The sequence below is a fragment of the Alosa pseudoharengus genome, unplaced genomic scaffold, assembly GCF_046254945.1.
Source record: "Alosa pseudoharengus isolate Yale_2024_CS ecotype anadromous, Long Island Sound unplaced genomic scaffold, YU_APseudo_1.1 YU_APseudo_1.1_scf_19, whole genome shotgun sequence".
NCBI classification, from domain to species: Eukaryota; Metazoa; Chordata; class Actinopteri; order Clupeiformes; family Clupeidae; genus Alosa; species Alosa pseudoharengus.
Window position 1 is genome coordinate 31,105,708 of NW_027468657.1, and position 23,743 is coordinate 31,129,450.

At 41.2% G+C, this 23,743-nt stretch overlaps 4 protein-coding genes across 12 annotated transcripts; 1 reads left to right on the forward strand and 3 right to left on the reverse strand.

Moving 5' to 3' along the window:
• Nucleotides 1-180: 180 nt before the first annotated feature.
• Nucleotides 181-2,834, reverse strand: psmd10 (proteasome 26S subunit, non-ATPase 10). The gene is made up of 5 exons (XM_076292367.1): nucleotides 2,632-2,834; nucleotides 2,326-2,424; nucleotides 1,964-2,110; nucleotides 697-863; nucleotides 181-537 (listed from the first exon to the last, which is right to left on the reverse strand). The coding sequence occupies exons 1-5, from the start codon at nucleotides 2,743-2,745 to the stop codon at nucleotides 384-386; spliced, it is 681 nt and encodes a 226-aa protein (XP_076148482.1). The 5' UTR covers nucleotides 2,746-2,834; the 3' UTR covers nucleotides 181-383.
• An 87-nt stretch (nucleotides 2,835-2,921) lies between these two features.
• Nucleotides 2,922-4,370, forward strand: nxt2 (nuclear transport factor 2-like export factor 2). The gene is made up of 5 exons (XM_076292368.1): nucleotides 2,922-3,184; nucleotides 3,280-3,463; nucleotides 3,608-3,694; nucleotides 3,797-3,941; nucleotides 4,122-4,370. The coding sequence occupies exons 2-5, from the start codon at nucleotides 3,449-3,451 to the stop codon at nucleotides 4,304-4,306; spliced, it is 432 nt and encodes a 143-aa protein (XP_076148483.1). The 5' UTR covers nucleotides 2,922-3,184; nucleotides 3,280-3,448; the 3' UTR covers nucleotides 4,307-4,370.
• Nucleotides 4,371-4,408: 38 nt separating this feature from the next.
• On the reverse strand, nucleotides 4,409-16,444 carry acsl4a (acyl-CoA synthetase long chain family member 4a). Of its 9 annotated transcripts, none has more exons than XM_076292359.1 (16): nucleotides 16,302-16,444; nucleotides 14,526-14,594; nucleotides 12,805-13,354; nucleotides 12,226-12,403; nucleotides 11,872-11,981; nucleotides 11,511-11,655; nucleotides 10,813-10,963; nucleotides 9,720-9,843; nucleotides 9,559-9,630; nucleotides 9,302-9,441; nucleotides 8,890-9,059; nucleotides 8,264-8,338; nucleotides 7,914-8,105; nucleotides 7,626-7,740; nucleotides 7,361-7,518; nucleotides 4,409-6,514 (listed from the first exon to the last, which is right to left on the reverse strand). In XM_076292359.1, exons 3-16 carry the CDS (start codon nucleotides 13,153-13,155, stop codon nucleotides 6,357-6,359), a joined length of 2,139 nt encoding a protein of 712 aa, XP_076148474.1. In that variant the 5' UTR covers nucleotides 13,156-13,354; nucleotides 14,526-14,594; nucleotides 16,302-16,444; the 3' UTR covers nucleotides 4,409-6,356. The 9 variants fall into 9 exon arrangements, with proteins under 9 accessions (XP_076148474.1, XP_076148470.1, XP_076148479.1 ...); XM_076292355.1 differs by having other exon boundaries at nucleotides 12,805-13,358; XM_076292364.1 differs by having other exon boundaries at nucleotides 11,517-11,655; nucleotides 12,805-13,358; nucleotides 16,302-16,443.
• Nucleotides 16,445-18,073: 1,629 nt separating this feature from the next.
• Nucleotides 18,074-23,524, reverse strand: pin4 (protein (peptidylprolyl cis/trans isomerase) NIMA-interacting, 4 (parvulin)). The gene is made up of 4 exons (XM_076292369.1): nucleotides 23,230-23,524; nucleotides 22,774-22,850; nucleotides 21,922-22,041; nucleotides 18,074-18,392 (listed from the first exon to the last, which is right to left on the reverse strand). Exons 1-4 carry the CDS (start codon nucleotides 23,264-23,266, stop codon nucleotides 18,234-18,236), a joined length of 393 nt encoding a protein of 130 aa, XP_076148484.1. The 5' UTR covers nucleotides 23,267-23,524; the 3' UTR covers nucleotides 18,074-18,233.
• Nucleotides 23,525-23,743: the final 219 nt, after the last annotated feature.

Below are 23,743 nucleotides of genomic sequence, written 5' to 3' on the forward strand. Positions count from 1 at the left end.
GAGCCAACAGCTAGGTTGTAAAACAGACCTATAGTTTTAACAACAAACAAATACTTAACAGTTATGCAATGCACAAATCCCAAATTAATAATCTGATTGAATCTGAAGTACACTCTGCTCAAAGTAAGTGCTAGCTCTTATATTGGACCTTTTCCAACAAAACAAACAGAAAAACTGGAATTAACACACTAGATGGTGGACATCTTTATGTAGTTCAAGTTGCAGAATTAGGAGTATGTTTTTTGCTTGTCTGTTTCACACTCCTATGGCATCGTACAAGAGGCTATTTCATTCCTCTGAAATTGCGACAGCTCAAGATATACAGTAGCTGTATATTCTTACAGGTTAGTGCCAGAGTTCTTCCACAGATGGTTAGGATAAAGTCAACCCTCAACAATCCTCTTAAGCAGTGCTCCCAGGCCTCCTTTAGCAACTTGCAGAGGGGTCTTCTCTTCCTTATTCTCAATGTAAATGCTGGCTCCATGTTCCACAAGCAGTTTTGCAGCCTCTACTCTTTCTTCATCACAAGCCAAGTGCCTGAAAGTACATAAAGAATGGTAAATCAAACAAGCTCCAGGCAACTTAAAACAGAAAGAAGCAAATATGAAGTCAGCTCAACTCATTTGTGTGTGGTATGATACATAGAAGTCATATTAAGTCAGCTAAATTCATATTTGTTTTTGGTGTGATACATACAAGGCAGTGTTTCCTTCAGAATCTTGGATATTTGTTGAAGCACTTTGTGCCAGTAGAAGCTGAATCAAGCGATAGTTTCCTTTAGCTGAAGCTCTGTGTAATGGAGTGGATTCCAGTTTATCTGTGACATTGGGATCTGCACCATTTTCCAGCAATATGCGAGCTATCTATTGACAAATGAAACAACAAAAAGCACATACATAATTTCTATGGGAAACCTTAATTTTACAGGACATAATAAATGATGAAAAAACAATCATAGATAGTTAATGTAAGACATGCACAGCTGTGAGTGTTACATTTGTCTTTATTCGTGTACTTTCCGGGGTAAAATCAGGCTATTCTTTAACACAAACATTTTTGGGCCTTTTGGGGCAGTAACCAGGTATGCCATGCAGTTGGAGGTGCAACATATGCTTTATCGCCATTGAGATCATTTTTGATCACAATTTGGTAACTATAACGAGCTATTTAACGTCTTTAGAACACTAAACATATCGGAGGTGTCAAATGTTGAATTACTTTTTGACGTTAATCACTCCTATGATGTTTTACAATTAGGGGTTTGCACGGCGTGTCATCAGATCAGACGTTGCCATATTAGAGATACTCTCATCATAAGAAAGCGTTAGGCACTGAAGTAAATCCCTAACGTCGTCAAGGAAAATGGTTAATTATTGCCGTGTTTTAGGTTGTACCAATAGGTCAGACCGAGAAAACCATGTGGAGTAGGTATGGACTTCCAAAACGTATTAAAAAACCAGGGAGAAAGGAGAATAATGCCAGAAGTTATCAGAGGAAGGAGGGCGCTTGTGGTTGGACTTGGTACTGCATCTCCCTCACCCAACTCATATGGATCTGCGCTGCCAATAGACCGTAATTTCTCAAAATATAATAAAATGTCTAGCCCCCACCCCCTCTAAAAAAAGAAATATGGAGGTTCGTATCGAACCGTGGGTCAAAAATCGTGATACAAACCGAATCGTGAGGTTGGTGTATCGTTACAGCTTTACTCCATTGTACTTCATTCAGTTCTTTACGCCGAGTGCCTCCAACATGGCCATGCAGCTGGGTTACTGCCCAGAGTGTGATGTCCGTGCAAACCCCTAATTGTCTATCCAAAGTAAAGTGCCTGTTTCGAAGTTAATTGATGGTCAATTCAACCAAACATCTGATGTTGTTTGCACCTCCAAGCAGTGTGTGACGTAGGTTTGTGTGAAAGAATAGTGTCCATAGTAGTAATAGTAACATAATAGTGTCCACATACTTCAAATCTATTCTTTGATGCTGCATAATGCAGAGGTGTACAGCCATTCTGGTTGACACAATTTAGTTGAGCCCCTTTGGATATCAGGGATCGCACAATTTCTTCTCTGCCAGCTGAAGCTGCAATATGAAGGGGAGTCCAGCAAGCCTAAAGAAAAACAGAAACAAAACAAAAAACGTGACATTACAACCCAACCCCAAAGTATGGTACCTGACCCATAGAATATCATACTTAAGACTATTGATACTATTTTAAATACTATTTTAAAAAGTAAAAACATCTCTCTCTGAAATCTTACAAACGTATCCTGATACATTTGGTAAAAATGGGAATATGCAAAAGTGTTCTTCATGAGAACTTACATCATCATTTATGTTCACTTCGACACCAAGGTCCAACAGAAATGATACAATGTCTGTGTGGCCAGCAGAACAGGCCCAATGTAGAGCTGTTCTCTGGTCCTAAGGGAGGAAAATAATATTGAATTTAAAATAGGCCAATGCGCAGTTCCTTACAACATTTACATCACTCACTGTATCTCCAGTTAACGTTATCAGTACAGAGGCAGTTTTTCTGATGTCGCCACAAAGTGTGCTAGCTTGTAAGGCTAGGCTGGCTGTAAGTTAACGTTAACGAAACGTTATCTGTTAACGTTAACTGAACGTTACCTGATCCGTTTTAGTAGCCAAAGATTTATCGGAAAGAATGCATTTTTTTAATTCATCAAATTTTCCAGAATAAGCAAAATCGCAGACTTCTAAGTTAGACACGGAACCCGCCATGACCACAGCTTCAATTATATTATCATATCAAATGACGATCTGAGAAGGCTAACGTTAGCTGTCTGAGCTAGATGACTTGCTGCTGAACCTCGTCGGAAGAAACAGTAGTTGGACAGTGACGTTATATCCGGTGCAAAACGTTCAAAACAAGATTTGTTGTTGGTCTAATCAGAGAATGTCTAAAAAGTAAACGGGCTCTGGTCTAATGTTTAATTTATGCTGTTTTTGATATATGTGTATATAAGAACCGTTGGAATTAATTGCACGAAATTAACGTAAGATAACCATAAAATAACACTTCCTACATTTCTTCTAAAGCGGAACTATTGCGTCGATTTTGTCACGCACGGGGAGAAGCAACGGTGTTGCATCTGAGGTTTGGATTGGTTTGTGATTGTAGTGTGGTGCTTCTTTTACTGTCCATGGATGTTTCCCCCTCGTGAGTTGCTTTTTTGATGTGTATGTGTAGTTTTATAAGCGCTATAACATGGATTAAATTAGAAAACTTACGGCTTACCTCTTGTATATTTTCAGTGATAACAGCTGGTGAAGTCGTCTGAGGAACTGAGCAGCAGGGTTGCTAACTTGCCTTGTCTAACGTTAGCTTGCGAAGACTGGTCATCAGTGTGGTTAAGGACCAGAAAGCTTTATTTTAGAGAAGAACACCACTTTGTGACTTTAAAGGTTGCCAGTATCGTTTCACATGGCTGCAACAGTTGTGAGTATTCGATTTCATACAACCATTGTGGTAGCTGATTGTGTTGGTGTCACCTTTGGCCTATCTGATCAACAGAACGTGTGCTCGTGTAGCCACAAAGATCTGAAGATCTAGTCTTCTTAGTTGATTAATATGTCTGTACAGGATTTCAGAACCCATGTTGACCAGTCCTGCAGATATTCAGAAGAATTTGTCAACATTTATTATGACTGCATGGATAAGAAGAGGAGGGTATGTATGATAAATACCATTCATTAACATCTTCATTGTATTTACTGACAGCAGACCTATTTACATTAACCTCACACTTATATCTTACCTGACATGGCATAGCACCTGACAAGGCTCTACTTGGATAAAGCCACTTTGGTTTGGAATGGCAACGCTGTTTCAGGACAAGATGCACTGGGGGAATTCTTTGAATCCCTTCCATCGAGTGAATTTCAAGTGCATACACTTGATTGCCAACCCGTTCATGGTATGTGGTGTTAAATGGTCTGAGTAAGACTTAATATACTTTTTTTGTCAGAAATTAGATCATGGGATTTTATTTATTTTAGGGCAAAATAGTTTGATTATTTGGGCATATACATTTTCCTGGCTTTCAGCCGTGTTACATTAATTTCACCTTGTGCTATTCATACTGTTCTTTTAACAGAGCAAGCCACCCAAGGGCAGACGACCTTGCTGGTTGTTACGGCAGGCTCAGTGAAGTTTGATGGAAACAAACAACGGTATTTTAATCAGAACTTCCTGCTGACTGCACAAGCCTCTCCTACCAGCGACCAGCCTGTCTGGAAGATTGCTAGTGACTGTTTTCGTTTTCAGGATTGGGCAAACTGAAGTATTTGCACAGTGAATGAACTGTTTTTGCTACAAAGTGTAAATAAAGTTTTTTTTTTTTATATATGAATGTCATTTGTTTCTTTCACAAAAACAAAGTCATTGTATTACAAAACATTTTATTTATAACAATGTATGTTACATAACATGACCCACACAATGGAATAAATAACAGCATCATAAAACATTCTAACAAGCAAATGTACTTCACTGGGATTATTCACCTTCAACAGGACTGTCAAAAAAATGAATTGATAAAGTCAGTTGCCAAATACCAAGCATTGTTTTGGAATTTAGCAGCCAAAAGTTTTAATTCAATCCTGACATAAAAACCTGAGAATGAAAAAAATGTGTGTTCTTCCATTTAAAATGTTGCATGTATGGTTTACGTACCAATTTATGTCCAGCAGCTAAATGTGCTATTAACAAGCGATAGCTGAGAACATGTTAGACAGATTTTAAGGAATTTCAATTCTCTACTCATACATCTCTATGCCAATATTGAAATGAGGTGAGCAAATATAAGACATGTGCAGTATTAATTTGGTCTTTCATAAAAGCTTCCTTAAATACTTGTGTTTAGTGCTCTGTTAAAACAGAAAACAACCATAACAAGGCAGTGTAATGAAATTCCATTTAAGAAAATCAGATCCCTCAATTTATGCATCACATAATGGTAAAGAAATGCTGTGGTCCAGCAGATGAGGACAAAAAAATCAATGCAATCAGGATGTTGAACTCACACAGAATACATTCTGATTGCCAATGTGAAATGTGTGGAGTGACATACAGCAGTTCCATATAGTGTATTACTGCTGACACAGCAGGTGACGTGGTAAAATGTGCATCCGAGTAAAGCTCTTATCTACACCTGAATGCCAATTCCTCAAAAGAACAAACAGAGAAAACACCAAAATCATTGTGCATTTCACATCCATAATAACAAAGTAAAACAACCTACATTTCAGTATGGCCTTTGACATGTACTGGTATGTAACATTTAAAATAGTCAGGGCCTAATTTTGGAAAGTTTCCTTTAATTCTACTCGAAAACCTCCCGCTGACCTACACTACCCATTCTACACACCCTGAGTCAGTCAGAAATAAATAAGTCTGATATGTCATCTCATTGCTGAAATGAGATGATAGATTAGCTACCCAGAGAGGCGCAGCCAATTACCATTTGCAATTCAAGACTATATTCAAGTTCAAATAAATAGTTGGCCATAGGGCAAAATCCTTGTTTTTTTTACACAGGACAAATGTAAGATTTATTAACATTAGGGGCATATACTGAAACAGGAGATCCTGTGAGATCCAGACCCATGCCCCACATGGTTTAAGCAGGCCTGTCATATATATTTTAAAACCATCCATTACTTCATGACTACTAATAAATAAATGCACTGGCATCAAAACATAGACATTTGTCATGAAACATTGGATCTTTCTGAAGGCACAGTGACACTGCTTTACACAATTTGCCACTAGGAGGGAGTAAACGACAACCACCCTTGCTTATTCAAGAAACTCCCCAAGGGAAGCTAGCAAAAACAGTTAAATCATACTGCAAAGAAATGCTTGATAAGTATTTCTTAAATAAATACTAATAATATGGATAATTTGGACTGTAGTTACAAAAAAATGCTTAGAAAGACATATGGCAGTTTCTTGCTGTTGTGTGGTTGAATTCATTTTAAGAGGTGAAGAGGTTTGGACAAAGCTGCATCAAGCCCATTAGGTGCAATGTGTCAGGCCACTGACATTTTACAGTTCCTATAACAATTCCACTGCTAAGCCACTAAGCCATATTTGAACGCTGAAAAAAGCTCCTAACTTTGGACAAACGAAAAGGAATAAACAGACAAAACAACAAAAAGCTACTGGAGTTTAACTTCAACATACCGGTATATCTTTGTGTGTTTTTTTTTCTTTTCATGCTAGCTTTAAGCATTGAACAGTAAGACTGGAAATATTCAACGGATTTGAACTGATACACTGAAGGTGACAGTGGAATGGTGAAGAGTGGGATTTGGCTCGAGTGCTGGTCCTATTTCCGCCCATACATTCTCTCGATGTCGATAAGATAGTGGTTCTTCAGCTCCTTCCTCTTTAGCTTGAAGGCGTCGGTGACTAGGCCCGTCTCAGGCGTCCAGGGCTCTGGACTTAACCGGACCTTCATCGGGATTTCAAAGCGCTGGAGTTTCGCTGTGGGATGAGACAAAGTTAAATAAGCACAGCCACTTGTTCCAGAATATTCCATCATCATCATCATCATCATCATCATCATCGATGCTCATCCTGATATATCCCCCGTGGCCAACATCAGCCATGTCAACTGGAATGACTTGCATGCATGCTTGCATGCCAAGGCACACCACAATGTCTATCCCAAAACGACTAATCAGGCAACGGCACAGACTCCACCAGGTTACAGCGCCATTCTGTGCCTCTAGTGGGTAGTGTAAGGCACAAACAGACATGTAATCACACTCTTTTTAATGCTCTATATTTGAATGGCTATCGTACCGTAGCGCTATGCATTAAAGAATGTCAAACACTTCAAGTGCAGAATAAATCTTTCCTACAGTGCAATCCATCGATTCCAGCTGTTAAACAACTACTCTGCCAAAAGATCAGATCGCTCAGCTTAATGCTTACTCTTAATGGATTACTAATGGCACAATAAGTAATGACCACAAGAAATAATACATCAATAAGCAATGCATTTTTTAAGTAATATATCAAGGTAGCCCTACTGACAAACCACAGAAATCAGGATAGGAAACCAAATAGGAATAGAAATCGGGAAGTGGCGAGTGTGCATGTGAGATTATCCCTATTTTAGGATCCGTGCTCTCCGCAACTCTGCTACGTAGTGACTAGAAACAGATTAAACACATGACATTCTTAAAAGGACCAAACAATGCAAACACTTGTTATGATAAAAATGTGAGATTATCTAAAGAGTTCTAAACGGCAAGGTTACATGCAACCTAACTGCGAGTAATCCCATCTTTCTGTGAAGGTTCAAAACAAGGTAACAATGCTTACATGAGGTGGCGACTTCTTTAATTTCTCTTAAAACTTCCATCTCCATCAAAGGGTGACGGCAGATGTCCTCCCATGTCCCTTTAATGCCCTTTTGATCGGCCAAGGTGGTCAGTTTCTTCTGGTTGGGCACCACAAAGCTGATCACGAAGTTCTGATCACTGGAAGGACATGAGAACTGGAGAATTAGGGTACAGAAGTGCAAGGAAGCATTCACAGCCTTTCGCTCTCAGTGATGAAGAGATGACAAAGCAGACTGGGATGATACCTGTTGGCATATGCACAGATGTTGTCAATGAGAGAACAGTTCTTCAGGGAAGACTCCACTTTGCCCAGTGAGACATACTCTCCAGCTTGCAGTTTGACAAGGTCCTTCTTTCGGTCTAGAACAGAATAGAGGATAAATAAATAAAACTGCAGTGCACAATGTTCTTTTATCTAAAAAATGCTGGTACCACCTACAACTGGTTTATTCACTAAGTGCATATCTGCAAGGGACTTCATGCTATTGTGACCAGCACCTACACACTCTGGAGAACCATATAAGGCCACATACCCACAATCTGTAAGCAGCCATCAGAGTGAATCTCTCCAACATCTCCAGTGCAAAACCACCGCTGGCCATTTTCATCCACAAAGAAGTCGTCGTTGATGCTTCCATCTTTCCTGTAGTAGCCCAAGGTGACGTTTGGACCCCCAATCAGGATCTCTCCGCGTGGGTGGGGTTTGTCTTTCCTTGTGTAACCACCTGGAAGAAGGGTTGACCTGAGTTGACATGTCTATTTAAGATTACATAAAGCCATTTTCCGGCTTAACGTGATCGTGACAGTCTTCCATAATTGCAGGCTGAGGTTACGCCTGAGGCATTGAGTGCTCGTGTAGTGAGAACCGTGTGCTTGGACCTACCTTCTACCCAGTCCCTCAACTGGATCTCACAGCAGATTAGAGGAGCTCCCACGCGGCCGGTGCTGTAGTCCGCCACTAAACACATCAACACATGCCATCAGCACCACCACAAAGCCCTCTAGATAGGTACCACCCTTAGACAGGAGTGCTCTGATTCCTTAGACATTGTGTAAGAAGCCTCTCATTAGATGTGCAGCAAGTTGCAGCCTGCCCACTTGTTAAACAAAGATCGGCTAACCCACCTTAGAATTTATCTAAAAGATCACAAGCCCCTTCTCTTTAGTTAATGCTTAACAAATATAAATCAAAGATATCAAAGATACATTATATTATTATGTTGGAACAATCCATTAGGAAAAAACAATGTGTTGCAAAATTATGTTACAACCTCAGCATTTCGTCACAGGCATTTTTAGTCATGTGTTTACATTTCCATGGAAGCGAACGCACAAAACAACAACAGGCTGGAACAAAGGTACAAGATGTACAGAATACAAAAGTACTCTTCACTCCAAAATATAAATCTTAATCTGAGGAACATTTGCACCCAAGACGTCTGACTAAAATACTGTACATAGTTCAGCACATGCAGCTGGCCACTGAGCGCAGCTGTGCGGCTCCCTCACCCTCTGTGATGGTTCCGGCTCCGCAGGTTTCTGTGAGGCCGTAGCCCTGACCCACGGGACAGCAGAAGCAGATGTTCATGAAGCGCTGGGTGGCCGAGGACAGAGGTGCGCCCCCTGACAGCATCATACGCACGTTCCCTCCCAGCAGGGACCGCACTTTCTTGAACAGCCTGGACATTCCGACATAATGTAATACAAGTTGATTACATTAGCTCATTCAACAGACTCTTTTAAACAATGTGGCGTAAAAAGATACTGTAAGGTTTATTAAGTACATGTGATGAGAACGAATGCGGCCTCCCTATGTATAAAACACAGTTTTATTCTGTGAGCTTGCTCTACTACTGTCAATCAGCGCTAGGGTCACATTACGGTCATTGTTAGTGGACTGGAGTGTAAGAATGGTCCTTACACATTACATAGAGGAGCATCGTATCCCTTCTTGATTTGATCCAGTTTGTAGTTGTAGGCCAGCTTGAAGAGAGTTCTCTGCACGCAGTTCATCTCTTGGACTTTGCTCATCACATTTTTATTGATGCGGTCCATGATTTCCTGGTAAAAGAGAAGAGAGAGAGAGAGAAAAACAATGGGCACCATGCAGTAATGAGGAGCAACAACTAAAAATGTGTCTATCAGGCATCGCATAATTAACTTTCAAATAGAACATACCGGAACAGACGCCATGAGGGAGGGCTTCAGCACTGAGCAGTCTCCTTTACTACCTCTCTTGATCTTTGATGACTACAGGAAGGAGAAAAGGTAGAACCTTCAGCAAATGGAACTGGGCCAACTCACTCTGAGAATGATTATTAATTCTAAAGGCCTGGTACCTGGTCCGACAGGGTCTGGGGGGAGGAGTAGCCAATCCTGCATCCGTAAGTCACACACGAAATCTCTGCGGTCATCTCCAGCACGTGAGCCAGGGGGAGGTAGGCAATGTACGTGTCCTTGGGGCTAATAGGAAGCACACCATCACATTACAGCGGGGCAACTCGATGGTGGCTAGCATTATGTAATGTGTTTGCGAGAGAATTTCGCTGGAACAGGAGCCAGTTGACTACTGATGACACTGCAGTTGACTACACTGTACCCTTGATTGTCACCTTTCTTGTTAAAGGAGAAGTTCGGTGTGATATTGACCTAAAGCAGAGACTTTCTAATGAGGAGACACGCCACTCAAAAAATCTTCCATAAAAATGCATGGGGTTAGTTTGTAACGCCAATATGGCAGTTGTCTACGCCTACGTCTACCCCTTCCGCAGCAAAACGTTGACATGTGAATACATTGAGCCAATCATGTGCTGTGTTGTGAATACATTGAGCCAATAATGTGGTGTGTTGTGAAGACATCGTGCCAATCATGTGTTGTGATCTCGCCGCTGGAGCAAGATTGGTGTCGTGAAGCCTTGCTACTGGAAGCAACTGGAATCCATGCATTTCCACGGAATTATTTTTGGAATCCGATCCCTTATCATACCTGTTCATTCGTACTCGTTGCTTGACTTGATTGTGACTAAATTCAAGATGGCGGCGAATGGTAAACTTCCTGAAGGTACTGTCTCTATAAATCGTCTTGTAAATAAACTACCAGGGCTTTTTCAGTTCTCAATGTCTCGTTTTAAATGTCAGGGCCCTCGGAAGTCTACCAATGAAGTGTGGAGCTACTTTGAGCCTCGTAAATGGTGTAAAACAATGATTTGTTTGCATGGCTAGGCCGATGCCCGAGGCAACCCCTTTGAAAACCTGTTGGTAGCATTGGCTAACTAGCGCCAGATTTTGGAGCGCAGGGGATAAGCCGAGATGAGCTATGAGACAAAAGTTCACACTCGGTATCATGTTTCAACACACTTTAGGTCAATATCACACCGAACCGAAGTCGCTTTGGTGTCACCTTAGCTAAATGACCGAATATAAATGACTCACCCTAGGCCGGGGATCCTCTCACACTGCCCAGTCATGCCTGCGATGAGGTTGCTGTGGACGATCATGACTCCCTTGGGTCGGCCCGTGGAGCCGCTGGTGTACATAATGACAGCCAGGTCCGAGGGGGTGGGTTTTACGATCTCCTGGCTCACTGCAAAAGAGGTGGCATTGAGATGGATGGCCAATAAATAATTAAGTAAAAAAAAAAAAACACTACACAATATTTCACATAGTCCACCCAATACACCTAATATTGTTACCATAATGTAAGTATCTACGGCTTTGGAAAACCACTGCACATTTTTCTGAAGATGGCGGCGAATGGTAAACTTCCTGAAGGTACTGTCTGTATAAATCATCTTGTAAATAAACTACCAGTGCTTTTTCAAAGTTCTTAATGTCTCGTTTTAAATGTCAGGAACCTCTGAAGTCTACCAATGAAGTGTGGAGCTACTTTGAGCCTCGTAAATGGTGTAAAACAGTGATTTATTTGCATGGCTAGCCCAAAGCCCGAGGCACCCCCATTGAAAACCTGTTGGTAGCATCGGCTAACTAGCGACAGATTTCGGAGAGCAGGGGACAAACCGAGATGAGCTAAATTGACTACATTGAGACAAAAGTTCCCACTCGGTATCATGTTTCCACACACTTTAGGTCAATATCACACCGAACTTATCCTTTAATGTCATGCATGTTACATTTACAGTTTTCAGGCTTGGCTCCCAGCTTTTGCACAGCCTCCATGCTGTGCAACTGCAGGCCCTCAGGATAGCCTGTGGTGTTGATCTTCTTGTTATCCACATAGATGACGTGCTTGAGGTTATGGATCTGAGGAAGCACGTTCTAAGGAACAAGGAGACAAGAAACACACTTCCGTCGTCAACCCTTCAGCTCAATTCTGGAGGCCATCTTAAATAGCAGGTCAAGATAGTCTTCATGCACTACTGGTGCCAAAGGCACAAAAATCACACTTACCACATACCAGTTCTGAGCCAATAAGTTAATATGAATGTAAATATGGGCTTGTCTAAGGGTAGCGCAAGTGTAAATATCACTCACCTTTAGTTTAGTCTCCAACAGATCTACGCTAGTCACCAGGTGAGTCACCCCACACTCATTCAGGCCAAAGGCCACCGCTTCCTCTCCCAGCGTGGCATAGAACGTCACCACTAAAAGACATCATGCAGACATCAGCACAAATTCATTAGCCAAGTTTACAGAGCTATGAAAAGAGTGGAAGAAATGTCTTTCATACTACACAATAGGAATACATAGCAGGCCTTTGAGGGTAGCTCATGGCGCAACACAAGTTGCCTTTTGTCTAGCATTCGCTCTTGCACACAGGAAGCGGCCAGGGCGAAGGAGATGGAGATGGAAAGGAAGTGGTGGCAGCAAGATATCGGCGGAGCTTACGGGGGAAATTGCGCCTGAAGCATGACTGGGCCGTGATCATCCATTCCGCCCGAGTCTCACAGAAGATGGCGATGGTGCTCTTGGGCTGCTGGCCCAGGGCTGCCAGGCCACTGCCAAAGTGACTCACGATGTCGTCCATTTCCTGGTAGGTGATCCATTTGTAATTTCCCAGAATGAGCTGAAAGAGAACACAGTGGGTCTGTAATGACTGAATGGCACTGGAACACACTGTGTGATTCATACATGGCTGATGGGTCAGAACACGTAGACACATAGCCTCCATAAATGCAGTCACATGAGCAGAGCCAGCAGGACTGATTGGATAGAGTCTGAATGAGGCTTTTTGATCGCCTGTGCTTATATATGCTTTAATGATATGTGCAATGTGAGTTTATATGGTTCAGTTGTGGGCGTATATCCACAAAGATATGTGCTATGGGAGTTTATATACCACTATGCTATATGCTATGTGAGATTATGCCACTAACATATGATATGTGTTATGTAAGTTTATATACCACTATGATATGTGATATGTGAGCTTTATTTGCTTGAGTAGTGAGTGTGTTAGTGTTCTACCTTTTTAAAAACCTTGCCATTCGGCTGGGTCTCATTCTCCTCACTGAGCACTTCCCGAGTGCCCAGGCAATGATTTGGGCCGAAGCGCTCCACTGCATAGTTGAACAGCTTGTCCAGCGTGTCTTTCCCGGGAAAGTCCATCTGGGCGAGGCCGTTGAAGCGGTCAATTGAGCGGTAAGGCCCCTCCGGCTGTCCCGAGGTGGACTTGGCCTTGTTGCGCTTAGCCAGAGCCTGCCGCTCCTTGGCCCCGGTCATGAAGTACCAGGGCAGGAAGGTGAGCAGGGAGTAGAGCCCCACCAGCAAGTGCACGGGCAGGAGCAGCACCGTCTGGAGGTCCATCTTCATGCCCATCCTGGAGTGCGTCTGGTGGGCAGTGTTGTGGAGAGAGACGAGGACGAAGAGGAGTGTGGCCACCGAGGTGCCAAGGAGAGCTTGGGCTCTCTCCTGGGAGGGGCAGGAACGACAGCAAGTGGACGTGGATGCCCTGAACTCAAGAGAGAGAGAGAGAGAGAGCACTTTCGGGGCTGAGGTGAACGTCAGATGTCTTCGGCTGCCTGGTGGAAAACATTAGAACAGTGGAGAGAAAGCGTGAGAGAGGACCACGTCCTTTGCAGTGCACCAATTTCTTCCAAAAAAACATTCCACTGTGAGGAGATCACTTCCAGCCTGCACTCAGAGCCCACTCAAACATGGTGGTGAGCCAGCCTATGTCTCCCTTAACCAAAGTCACGACTGCCCAGGTCACATGGCTGAGGCAGTTCAGAAGGAAGTCACAGCCATTTGTTTATGACGCACACTAAAAAGCACTGGACATCAGACAAAGACTCTCCTTTCCTCTCCTCCTCTAACATGACTGCAATCTATGTCTGTTTAAAAGCTCTGTCAGACTGCAGGTGCTGCAGTAAAGCCAACCTAACAGCTTTAACCATTTCAAGTGCCCCCACTCCTCTCTCATATGTCCCACAAGCTTTGTCTGTAACCATCAGTTTACTGTGGCTGAGTTGATACTAGGAAGTTTTTTCACTCCTGATTTTAAAAGACAGTCCTAATAATAGCTTAACAACATACAAAAAATAGCCTAGCCTATAAAGATACAATCACAATCACTCCCTGCTCACCTAAAACTGTTGTGTCTGGCTTAAACTCCTATTTACGTCATTTGGAAAAAATAAACATTGCCATGAATTCTTGAAACATTTTTTTGGAATACATGGAGATGACCCTGATTATTCACCAGTTGATTCACCATTTCTTTATTTAAAGGAGAATTCCGGTGTGATTTTGACCTAAAGTGTTTTGAAACATGATACCGAGTGTGAACGTATGTCTCATAGCCCATCTCGGCTTGTCCCCTGCACTCCGAAATCTGGCGCTAGTTAGCCAATGCTACAAACAAGGCGGTCAATGGTGGTGCCTCGGCATCGCCATAGCCATGCAAATAAATCACTGTTTTACACCATTTACGAGGCTCAATGTATCTCCACACTTCATTGGTAGACTTCCGAGGGCCCTGACATTTAAAACGAGACATTGAGAACTTTGAAAAAGCACTGGTACGTTCACACTCGGTATCATGTTTCAAAACACTTTAGGTCAAAATCACACCGGAATTATCCTTTAAGACACACCACCCTTCAACCCTGCTGGCACACTTCAAATAATATCATTGAGCTGAACCTTACACAAAGACATTTATCTGAACTAATAAAGCCAAGCCCTACCAAACAGTTCTGTTGAATCTGCTGTCTGATTACGTCAAGTCTTGCCAGTTTGAAGACAGATAGGTGATACTGAGTAAAACACAATGGCAAAAGATACTGTTAGGTAGAACCACTGATAAGAGTCTGGGCTAGAGGTGAATCGGCTTGGTCGGCTCAAAAAATAAACTCTTTGTTACTTGTTAAAATATCTATATTTACTCAGTTATACATGTATACAGTTTAGTAACAGTTTATATTTATATATTATTCATACAGTGATATACAACATATATATATATATACAAATATAACATTTTATATTTATGCGGTTACATTAGGTGAGAAAAGGTGGCTTTAGCACATTTTTTTGATCTGTGATGGATTTACATCAGAATGAATAATCTCCATTTTAACGAGCAGGCTCTGCCCAAACCATATACAAATTACCAGCGCATAGAGTGCAACAGCAAGACTGCAACAGCAAGACTGAACCAGTCGTCACAGCCTATACGATATATTCAGACTACAGTAAAGACTACAATAAATCATCCAACTCCAACTGAGTAACTATCTAAGAAAGTGCAAGCACATAGCCTACCTTAATGCAGTTGATTTTACTTTGTTACAGATGCTTTTGCACTACAGCACTTTAACAATGATTAAGCGATATCAAATTAATGACACACTACCAAACTTTCAAGCAACTCAGTCTCTTGCTTTCAGAACACATTAGCAGCAGACGTGGATGACAGCTCCGTGCTGGATGAATGAGCTGAGTCCATCCCACACACTGACTATTGAGTTTTTATTCCCCCACCCCACCCCACGGTCATGATAACCTCTGCAGTAATGCACAGGTCCAAAACATCTTCCTCGTGGCTATTGGTCTGTGGAGTCAACAATGCAGGGGTTAGTGAGTCAGCCAATGGCTGGCCGCCTTCAAGCTCACCCCATGCACAGGTGAGGACACAGCTCTTCTAATCCAAACATTGACTACACCATGGATTTAATGACTTAAGAGAGCAATCCAATTAAAATGACTCAATTGCATCCTCTGACAAATCCAAGAATCACTTCAACTCTGAGGAAGGGTTTAAATACTCAATTAGTATTTGATTAGATGGGTTTGCCCATGGCTACTCATTTGTTTGACATCCAGATCTGACAGTTTTGTTGATATATATGGTCATCCTTTGTTAGGGATTATGACCTGATGTCTAGCCCTATGTATTTTAGAATGTTCTGACATCACACCATCCAGACTGGGAGTCAGATGCAGGTGCCATTAAATGACGTACATAGTACGTCTGTTGTGTCCCTCTTTGAATAAAAAAAAAAATGATCACGTTTTGTTTGGCACTAAAATTACATCATTAAATTTGATGTTGTCAAAATATTATAAGTTATCAGGATGACATTGACTACATATGTGGTACACAGAAACAAATGGCATGCCTACCATCATTCAAAACAGCGTGGAACGTTTACTCGTGGGATCACGTTGTTTGGCTGAGATGAGATGAGCATCATAGGCTACAGCTTCACGCCTTACTGACACAAACGGAAAAAAACCCAGCCAGAAATCGGACTAGTATATGTTTGCTAAACTCGTACAGTAACTAAGGTAAAGACCACGAATTGTTTACAACGGACGAAATGCAAGGCAATTTATATATGCTAGCCAGTGAGCTAACTGAAAGCAACGTTTGCCTCTCCTGCCGCCGGCTGATGTTAGCTGGCAAGCTAGCAGTTAAAAAAGGGTAATGACCAAAGAAGACAAAAAAATGTTACATTCACCTGAATACAGATAAGGCTGTTGATGAGATTGTAGTACCAAGCCGACAATATATCCGCTTATCTGGTTGGGTTAGTTACAGTCTTACCTTCAGCCCCGCCGCACTCAAGTCGCTGTTGTGTCTCAGCCAACAAAACTGACCGACAGTAACCTCCCCGACTCTCGCCACTCAGAGGAAACACGAAAAATTGCGTCATCTGACTCCATATTTCTGAGCCAATAAGCGTTCACAACAAGACCCTACTTTCACATGGTTTCCTTGTTGAACCAGAGGCCGTTTACGGACTCTCTGACATTCTCTGGTTGAACCTTTATGCAATGAGCATGTCACTCAGTGTCAGTGGACAGACGTATTTATATTATTGCAGTGTCAGTCCTTATCGTTTTAATTACTGTATAGCCTACTGCGAGAGAATATCTTCTTCAGAACGAGATTATTAGGAAGGTTTTTTTTAAGCTCATGATGTAGCCTAACCACATTATTTAGCATGGACAAAACAGTGGCCGAGACGTTTGCTTCCAATTAATTTGTTGTTTTCCTAGTTTTTATACCATCTACAAATTATGATATTGTAATCCTGACTCCTCGTGGGTAGCATTACTGCTGCTGCTTTTTCGCCTATTCTACAGAAATGCATGCAAAAAATATGGACTGTCACTTTTTATTTCACTTAGGAAAAAACATGTTACTGTGGAAGGAGCAACAAATTGTGTCGATGCCATGTCAGTGCTTCAGTCAACCCCCCTCCACCATAACAGTTTGCAAGTACTGCCTGTCAGCAAAAAGTAACTCTATTTTCACTCACTCCTACTTGCGGATCTCTTCAGGGTTTCAGATATATTTTGGTCATGCTCCATGAATATAAGGATATTTCAGCAGGTTTACAGCACTGTTTTAGCCAGGGGAAGGCAGGCAAAGACCATTCCAAAAGCTTTAGATCGCTTTTCTGGAAGTAGTTGATGGTGGATTTTGAGGTGTGCTTTGGATCACTGTCCTGTTGTACAAAGCAAGTCTTTTCCAGCACAATTTTCCTGGATAATCCATTCTTCCCTCTATTTTGTGCAAGGGTTCTTCTGCCACTGGCTGCTAGTGATGGTCCATTCTTTGGCTTCTAACTACATTTAATTACACTGTTTCTATACTCTTGCTTTACAAACATCTGATGTTGACTTTTGTCACATGGTGGTAGGTAGTTCTCCCTTCTCAAAAATGTTCTGTGTAGACCCTGTTCTTTCCAGCATTACTGCAAACTCAACTCCCTCACTCATGTATTAGCTAAACATTCAATCATATGGTTACTGCTTTCCATTCTGCCCAGAAGACCTGCAGTTATCTTTTTATGGTGTTCCAGATTTGGCCTCGCCTTCCACCATTCCTCACTGCTGCCATTTGTCAATGTCATTTTGATCTTTCAAAATATAAAGCAAGATGCAATGTCATACTTTTCCTTTGCCATAATAATCAGGGTAGCCAGTGTCTATGCACATGGCTGCACCTTTTAAATTAAAACAACACAAATCTTAGATTTGTGTTTAAAAAACATCAGCGCTCTTCCTTCAAACATCTAAAACATTTCTTTATGGTATCGAAGTATCAAAGAGGGATCTAGAGTACTCTCAAACACTAGAGTTCCTAAAATAAAATGAATAACTGTTGATGTATATGTAGCTTATGCATGTATGAAACATTGACTGTTTGATAGAAAGAAGTATGTCATGTACATCATATGATCTAAAGTCTCCTTAAAAAGTACACATACTTTACCTGCAATAATACATGATAGCATTTTATTTTTTACTCTTTCTTACACCTCCTCTAAACAAAATCTTGCCGCAAGTCTCATTAATAAACAACACAATAAACTCAAAAATGAAATATTTAACAGTGGGGCACTGTTAGATCTCTAACGCATGATGACAAACCACAGGTTCAGTTATTTCTTTCCCTCAACCATGATGATGTGATAGCCAAATTTCGTCTTAACAGGTGGATCTGTGTATACAGGTTTGTCCATGGTGCTGACTGGTAAGGCAAATGCAGCATCCTGGAATGGGCCCACCATCGATCCTCTTGTCATCCAGCCCAGGTCGCCCTGTCATATACAAAGTCAAATTGTTTACTGTTTTGCATGATACATTTGCCCAAGGCTGAGTACTGATAAGAAAGTACTATTTTAATCAGCAACGCCTGTACACATTGGAATATATAACCCCATTCATTTAGTATTGTTAAGTCTTGTTCTGACAGTTAAAACAATATTATGTGTTTTAATCATGTTTCCCGGGTTTATCCGTATGAAATGTTCTCCAAATTACAGCGGCACACCAATGAGTGGAATAGCAATTTCAAAATGCACAACTGGTACATTAATGACCCCAGAAAAAGAGATGCTGTTCTTTTACATGCATGTCAAAGTCTATGTTCACATTACCAGGCCAAATCAGTTTGTAGTCCTAAATCAGATACAGGTCTGATGTTTTGCATTGCAACCTCAGTGTCATATCAAAATTCATGTGACTTGCAAGCAAAAGTTGATGGATCATTAGGCCCTGCCTGTTTGTTTGAAAGCATAAAAACAAAGAGTCAAATGTTGCCAGAAAAACGTTGCGGCACTGTCAAAGAAAATGTATGGACCTTAAAGCCAAGTTCAAATAAGCTAAGCTTCAGTGTTTACTTCTGTAAGGGTAGTGTGCTCAACTGATATTGATTTTTTTGTGCAGGCAGGCAGGTCAGTTCAGAACTGTCACCAGCCCACAGTAGAGTATGATATTGACCACATTACTAAAACATTAGTGTGAACAAAAAATTTAACATTAAAGGCGCTCTAAGCGATGCTGGGTAACGTCACTTCTGTTGCGATGCTGTAACGTTAGTTCCTCCCTCTCCCTCCCGTGCAATTGAAACTCTCCTAAACGCGCATCTCGTCGGTGATTTGCTGGAGCAGTTTGTTATGTTTTTATGGGCAAGGTTTGCCCAAGTTGTTTTGTGGCTGTTTTTGGAGCTTGGGTTGTCCACAGAGATCACGTTTTTTTTTACAGTTTATTCAGGACACAGGCAGCTAGCGGATGGTGAGGTGATGTTTACTGTAAGTGACAAAAAATGTTTTAGCCTAAAAAACGTAGGACATCGCTTAAAGCAGTGTTTCCCAAACTTTTTTTCTGGGGACCCACTTTTTAAAAATTACAGACCATCGCGACCCATTTCACTTCAAATCTACCCTGCAACCACCAACATTGTTATATGCCACAGGTTCTCCAACTTTTCTATGCCTCCTCCAACCATACATTGCTATAGGATCTAGATAGATAGATCCTGCTTTGAACACGGTTGTGTTGCATTTTGAGCACCATCAGCGTGAAGAGTTGGAAATGACTACTGAAAAGATACGTTTTAATGCGCATCTGAGAGTTGGGGAAATTCTCGCATGTTGCGCAGTCGTCATTCGTCAGCGTAGTAAGTTGTTCCTGTATTTATAAAAAAAATGTTGTAGGTTACGTTGCGTTGCAGACAAATGGGTCCATAACACTGTGGACGTCAATTCCGATGTAAACAGCAAATAACTCAAGTTGTTATATTGTATTGTTGTATTATATTATATTGTATAGTCGTTATGTCAGAACAAGAGGCATTTGCGCAATAGCCGGAAGAATGCGCCTTTACTTTGGAGTTAGCGAGGAATAGTGTTTAAAATGTTCATTTAAATTGTAGCCTAATATAATGCACTGTTGTGCATTTTAAATCAGAAATGTGAGGAGGTTGCTATTAACTTGCATCTGCAATCAAAAATATTCATGCAAATTGAATGGCCTTATGGCCGGTCTATGGATGTCTGCTTTAGTTGACAGCACGGTCACTAGATTTTAATCGGTAAAGTTGAGGAGCTGGTATCTGTTAATGTTCGTACAAATAGGCGGATTCATGTCCCTTGCAGTTTGCAACTGTGAGGTACATGGCAGGCGCCCCACAGAACGGTTTCATTTTGAGAGGTAGATATCCATGCTGGCACCCCCTCTGCGATGCGTTCGTCCCCCAGTTTCATGCGCCAGTTTCATGAGCTTTTATGACAAAACCGTGACTGTGGTAGTTAACAATCTACATCCTAATAGAAAACTGTTAGCTTTCCTGGTATCAAATGACAAATGGTATCAGTTAGGCCTATAACACAACATAAATTGTGCTGGCGACCCAAATAAAATCTCCTGCAACCTACCTGTGGGTCGCGACCCAGACTTTGGGAAACACTGGCTTAAAGCACCTTTAAGGCTTGCAATGTGAATATAACCTCAGTATGCAAACCTAGTGCTGGGCGGTATACCGGTTCACACCGTATACCGGTGTATATTTTCGTTATGATATGAATTTTTAATATACCGCCATACCGGTGTATTTGATTGCACAACGTTTGGAACGCTGCGCCGCGACACAGTGTTTCAGACGGGACTTTTCACATGCACGCATGGTGCCACTGCAAGGCATAGTGAGGGTAAACAAAACACCATAAGTTTTTCCCCTGAAGTATGACCCTTAAGGCTTAATTTCTCCTTAGGTAAGGGGTTTATTTAAAGGTGTTGCACAGAATACCTTAAATTGTTTCTTTAGTTAATGAAAAACGTTAAGGGATACTGCATTGAAAGGGATTTACCAAAGATCCTTGATTACTAGCTCCGCTTTAACCCTCTCTGGATTTACCGTCACGAAAATTCTATTGAGATTGTTTAACAGCTGTAACTAGCTGGCTAGTAGGTGATGTCGTTAGTTAGCAACCCACCGAACACAGTGAAGTTTAATATTCATATCATTCATCTCACCTTAAGAATATTCGCTGAAATTATCCAGGTAGGAAGTAAAGCATGTTATAGACATGCACTGAGCAATACTAGCTGGCTAGTTAGAAATGATCCTGACTGTCATCAGTGCACCAAAAAACGAACTTTTTTGTTAATGTTTTGCTTAGCGAACCGAAGCTCATGGCAGGCTAACAAGACATCCACATCAAGTTAACGTTAGCCTACCACTAACGTCATGTAAACCACACAATAACAATAAGGCATGTTTCTGATAGGCATATTTGTCAGAGTAAGCATATTAGCAGAGAGGTTTTATTTTAAATTGTATAATTTTCATATAATTATTGCAAGTTGCACTACTTGTATTGGTTTTATACAAGATGTTTGTGAAATTTTCACAGTAAAAGTTCTATATTTTGACTGCAATTGTCTTTGCATTCTGATTAGATTCTTCATTAGAATCATGAGTGGCTCTTTGTAAACAACATCCTTTTCTGGGGCCATGCAAAACTGCATTACCACTAGTGTGGAGTTATTCTACATCATGACAGTAAAATAGACCATATCCTTAGTGTACTGCAGCAATTCCTCTCTCAACTGTGAACATCTAATTATGCATGGGAAAAAAATACCGTCATATACCGTGAAACCGTAAGAATTTTGAAAAATACCGTGATATACATTTTTGGTCATACCGCCCAGCACTATGCAAACCTATGCAAACACCCTGCACAGGTGTGCCACCTGCTGGAAAAGAATGGATGCGGCAGTTTGTGGGAGTTTATGATAACAGTTACAGGCCTTGTTGGGCTCAAGCAAAAATGTGTAACTTACCCCTTGTCTGGCTTTGTCTTCACTGTATTGTGTGGCAACTTCACTGAAGCGTACACCGGATTTCAATTTTTCCATAGCTTCCATGCATTTTCCATGTTTTTCACAAAGAATATGACGGACCTGCAAAGTCAACCAACCCAAGTAAGCCCATATCAAAGAAATGTTAATCTTTCCCCTGATGGTGAGACACATTGTTTTTGTAGAAATCACATTCCATGGAACTTTAGCTAAGACACTATTTTTTTCTCAAAATATTTAAAATGATCTGATAATCACAACGATTGGAAATCCTCTAACAACATTTGGCTTAGTTTCATAAATCTCCAAAAAGCATCTGGCCATGACAGATTTCATACGCCATACGCCACACGCCTATATGCTAGCTGCACAACCCAGGTGCTGTGGGCCAAAACCCTGCTTCAAAACCTTAGCAATCATCTCAGTCACCGACAAAACTGGGGTGTCTAGTCTCATAACCTACACATGGTACTGCAAAACACAACAAACCAATTCATATAGATCTAGGAGGCTAAAAGGGTCAATTGTGTCAAGACAATTTTATATGTGTGTACAGGTTGACTCCTCTTGACATCCATTGTTGATGAAGATAACTTACCCTCAATTAAAAACTACTGGTAATCACCTGACTGCTCTTGATATGTTATTACAATTGTTGGTGTCATTACCCATACTACTGGCAAGAAGGTTTTTCCATTTGCAATAACACATCACATGTTGCAAAGAGGGCCCTGGTATATGCAATCATCCTCCTGGACTTCCTGATATTGTAGCCATCCATCCTTATACAAATCATCATGTGAAAAATGATAACAGAATCTCCCCTTATGTTACCTTGACAGCAGTGCCTCCTTTCTGTGCTTTCTCTTTCTTTTCCGAGTCTCCACTACTAGAGGCACCGCCACCGCCCCCTGAAAAAGTGTTTGAAAAATAAGTTGTGTTACAACTGAGCCTTAGTTACAATTTAATATTAACATCTTGTCATATCACTTGTAACAGAGGCTCAGCTAAACGAAGCAACTTTGCATGAACGTTACTCCGCATGTTAGTGACAGGACTGGAAAAGTAAACTAATCTACGATCACGCAGTGAAAAGGTTACTAATTCCAACGACAGCTGTCTGCATGACACAAATAGTATACGAATATTTAAATCAAAGATGCATTAGTTATACTGTTATTGCTAACGTTACTCCTCCATAAGGTAAGCTATAGGCTGTTGCAGCTAGCAAACATTACAGCAGCATTATCTACCAAACTATTACTCTTCTTAGGTTTTCCTAATGCTTACCTTTCCCACCCTTACCACCTTTTCCTTTGGGTGGCATTTCTCGTATAATCTAAAAGTGAAACACTGAAATCAGCCTGTCACAACAAAAATACAACAGACTCGAAATCTAGCTGCTCTCTCTCATTCACGACTTCTCGTTCCCCAAGATCCCACGCGGTAACTGCGCAAGTAGAGCGCATTACGGTGAAAACGATGTAAGGCCCAAACTGCGCATAAAAACAAAGTTCTTATCTTTCTTTTACTGTCTATGGGTTCTTATACGTCTTTGATAAAACACATAAAGCGACCCAGTCGTATATGATGTTTAACAAGGGAGAAGACTATTGCTCTGACAAAATCGTTATCTGGTCCCATTCATCTGTGTAGTGAAAAACATTATGTCGCAGAGTGCTCTGCGTAAATTGTTACCAACTCAGGTAGTAAGCCCTAGAACATACGGGGTCACTCAAACGCCCATTTTATCTTTTTATGTTATATTATCAATAATCACTACATATGTAAATATGATATTTTA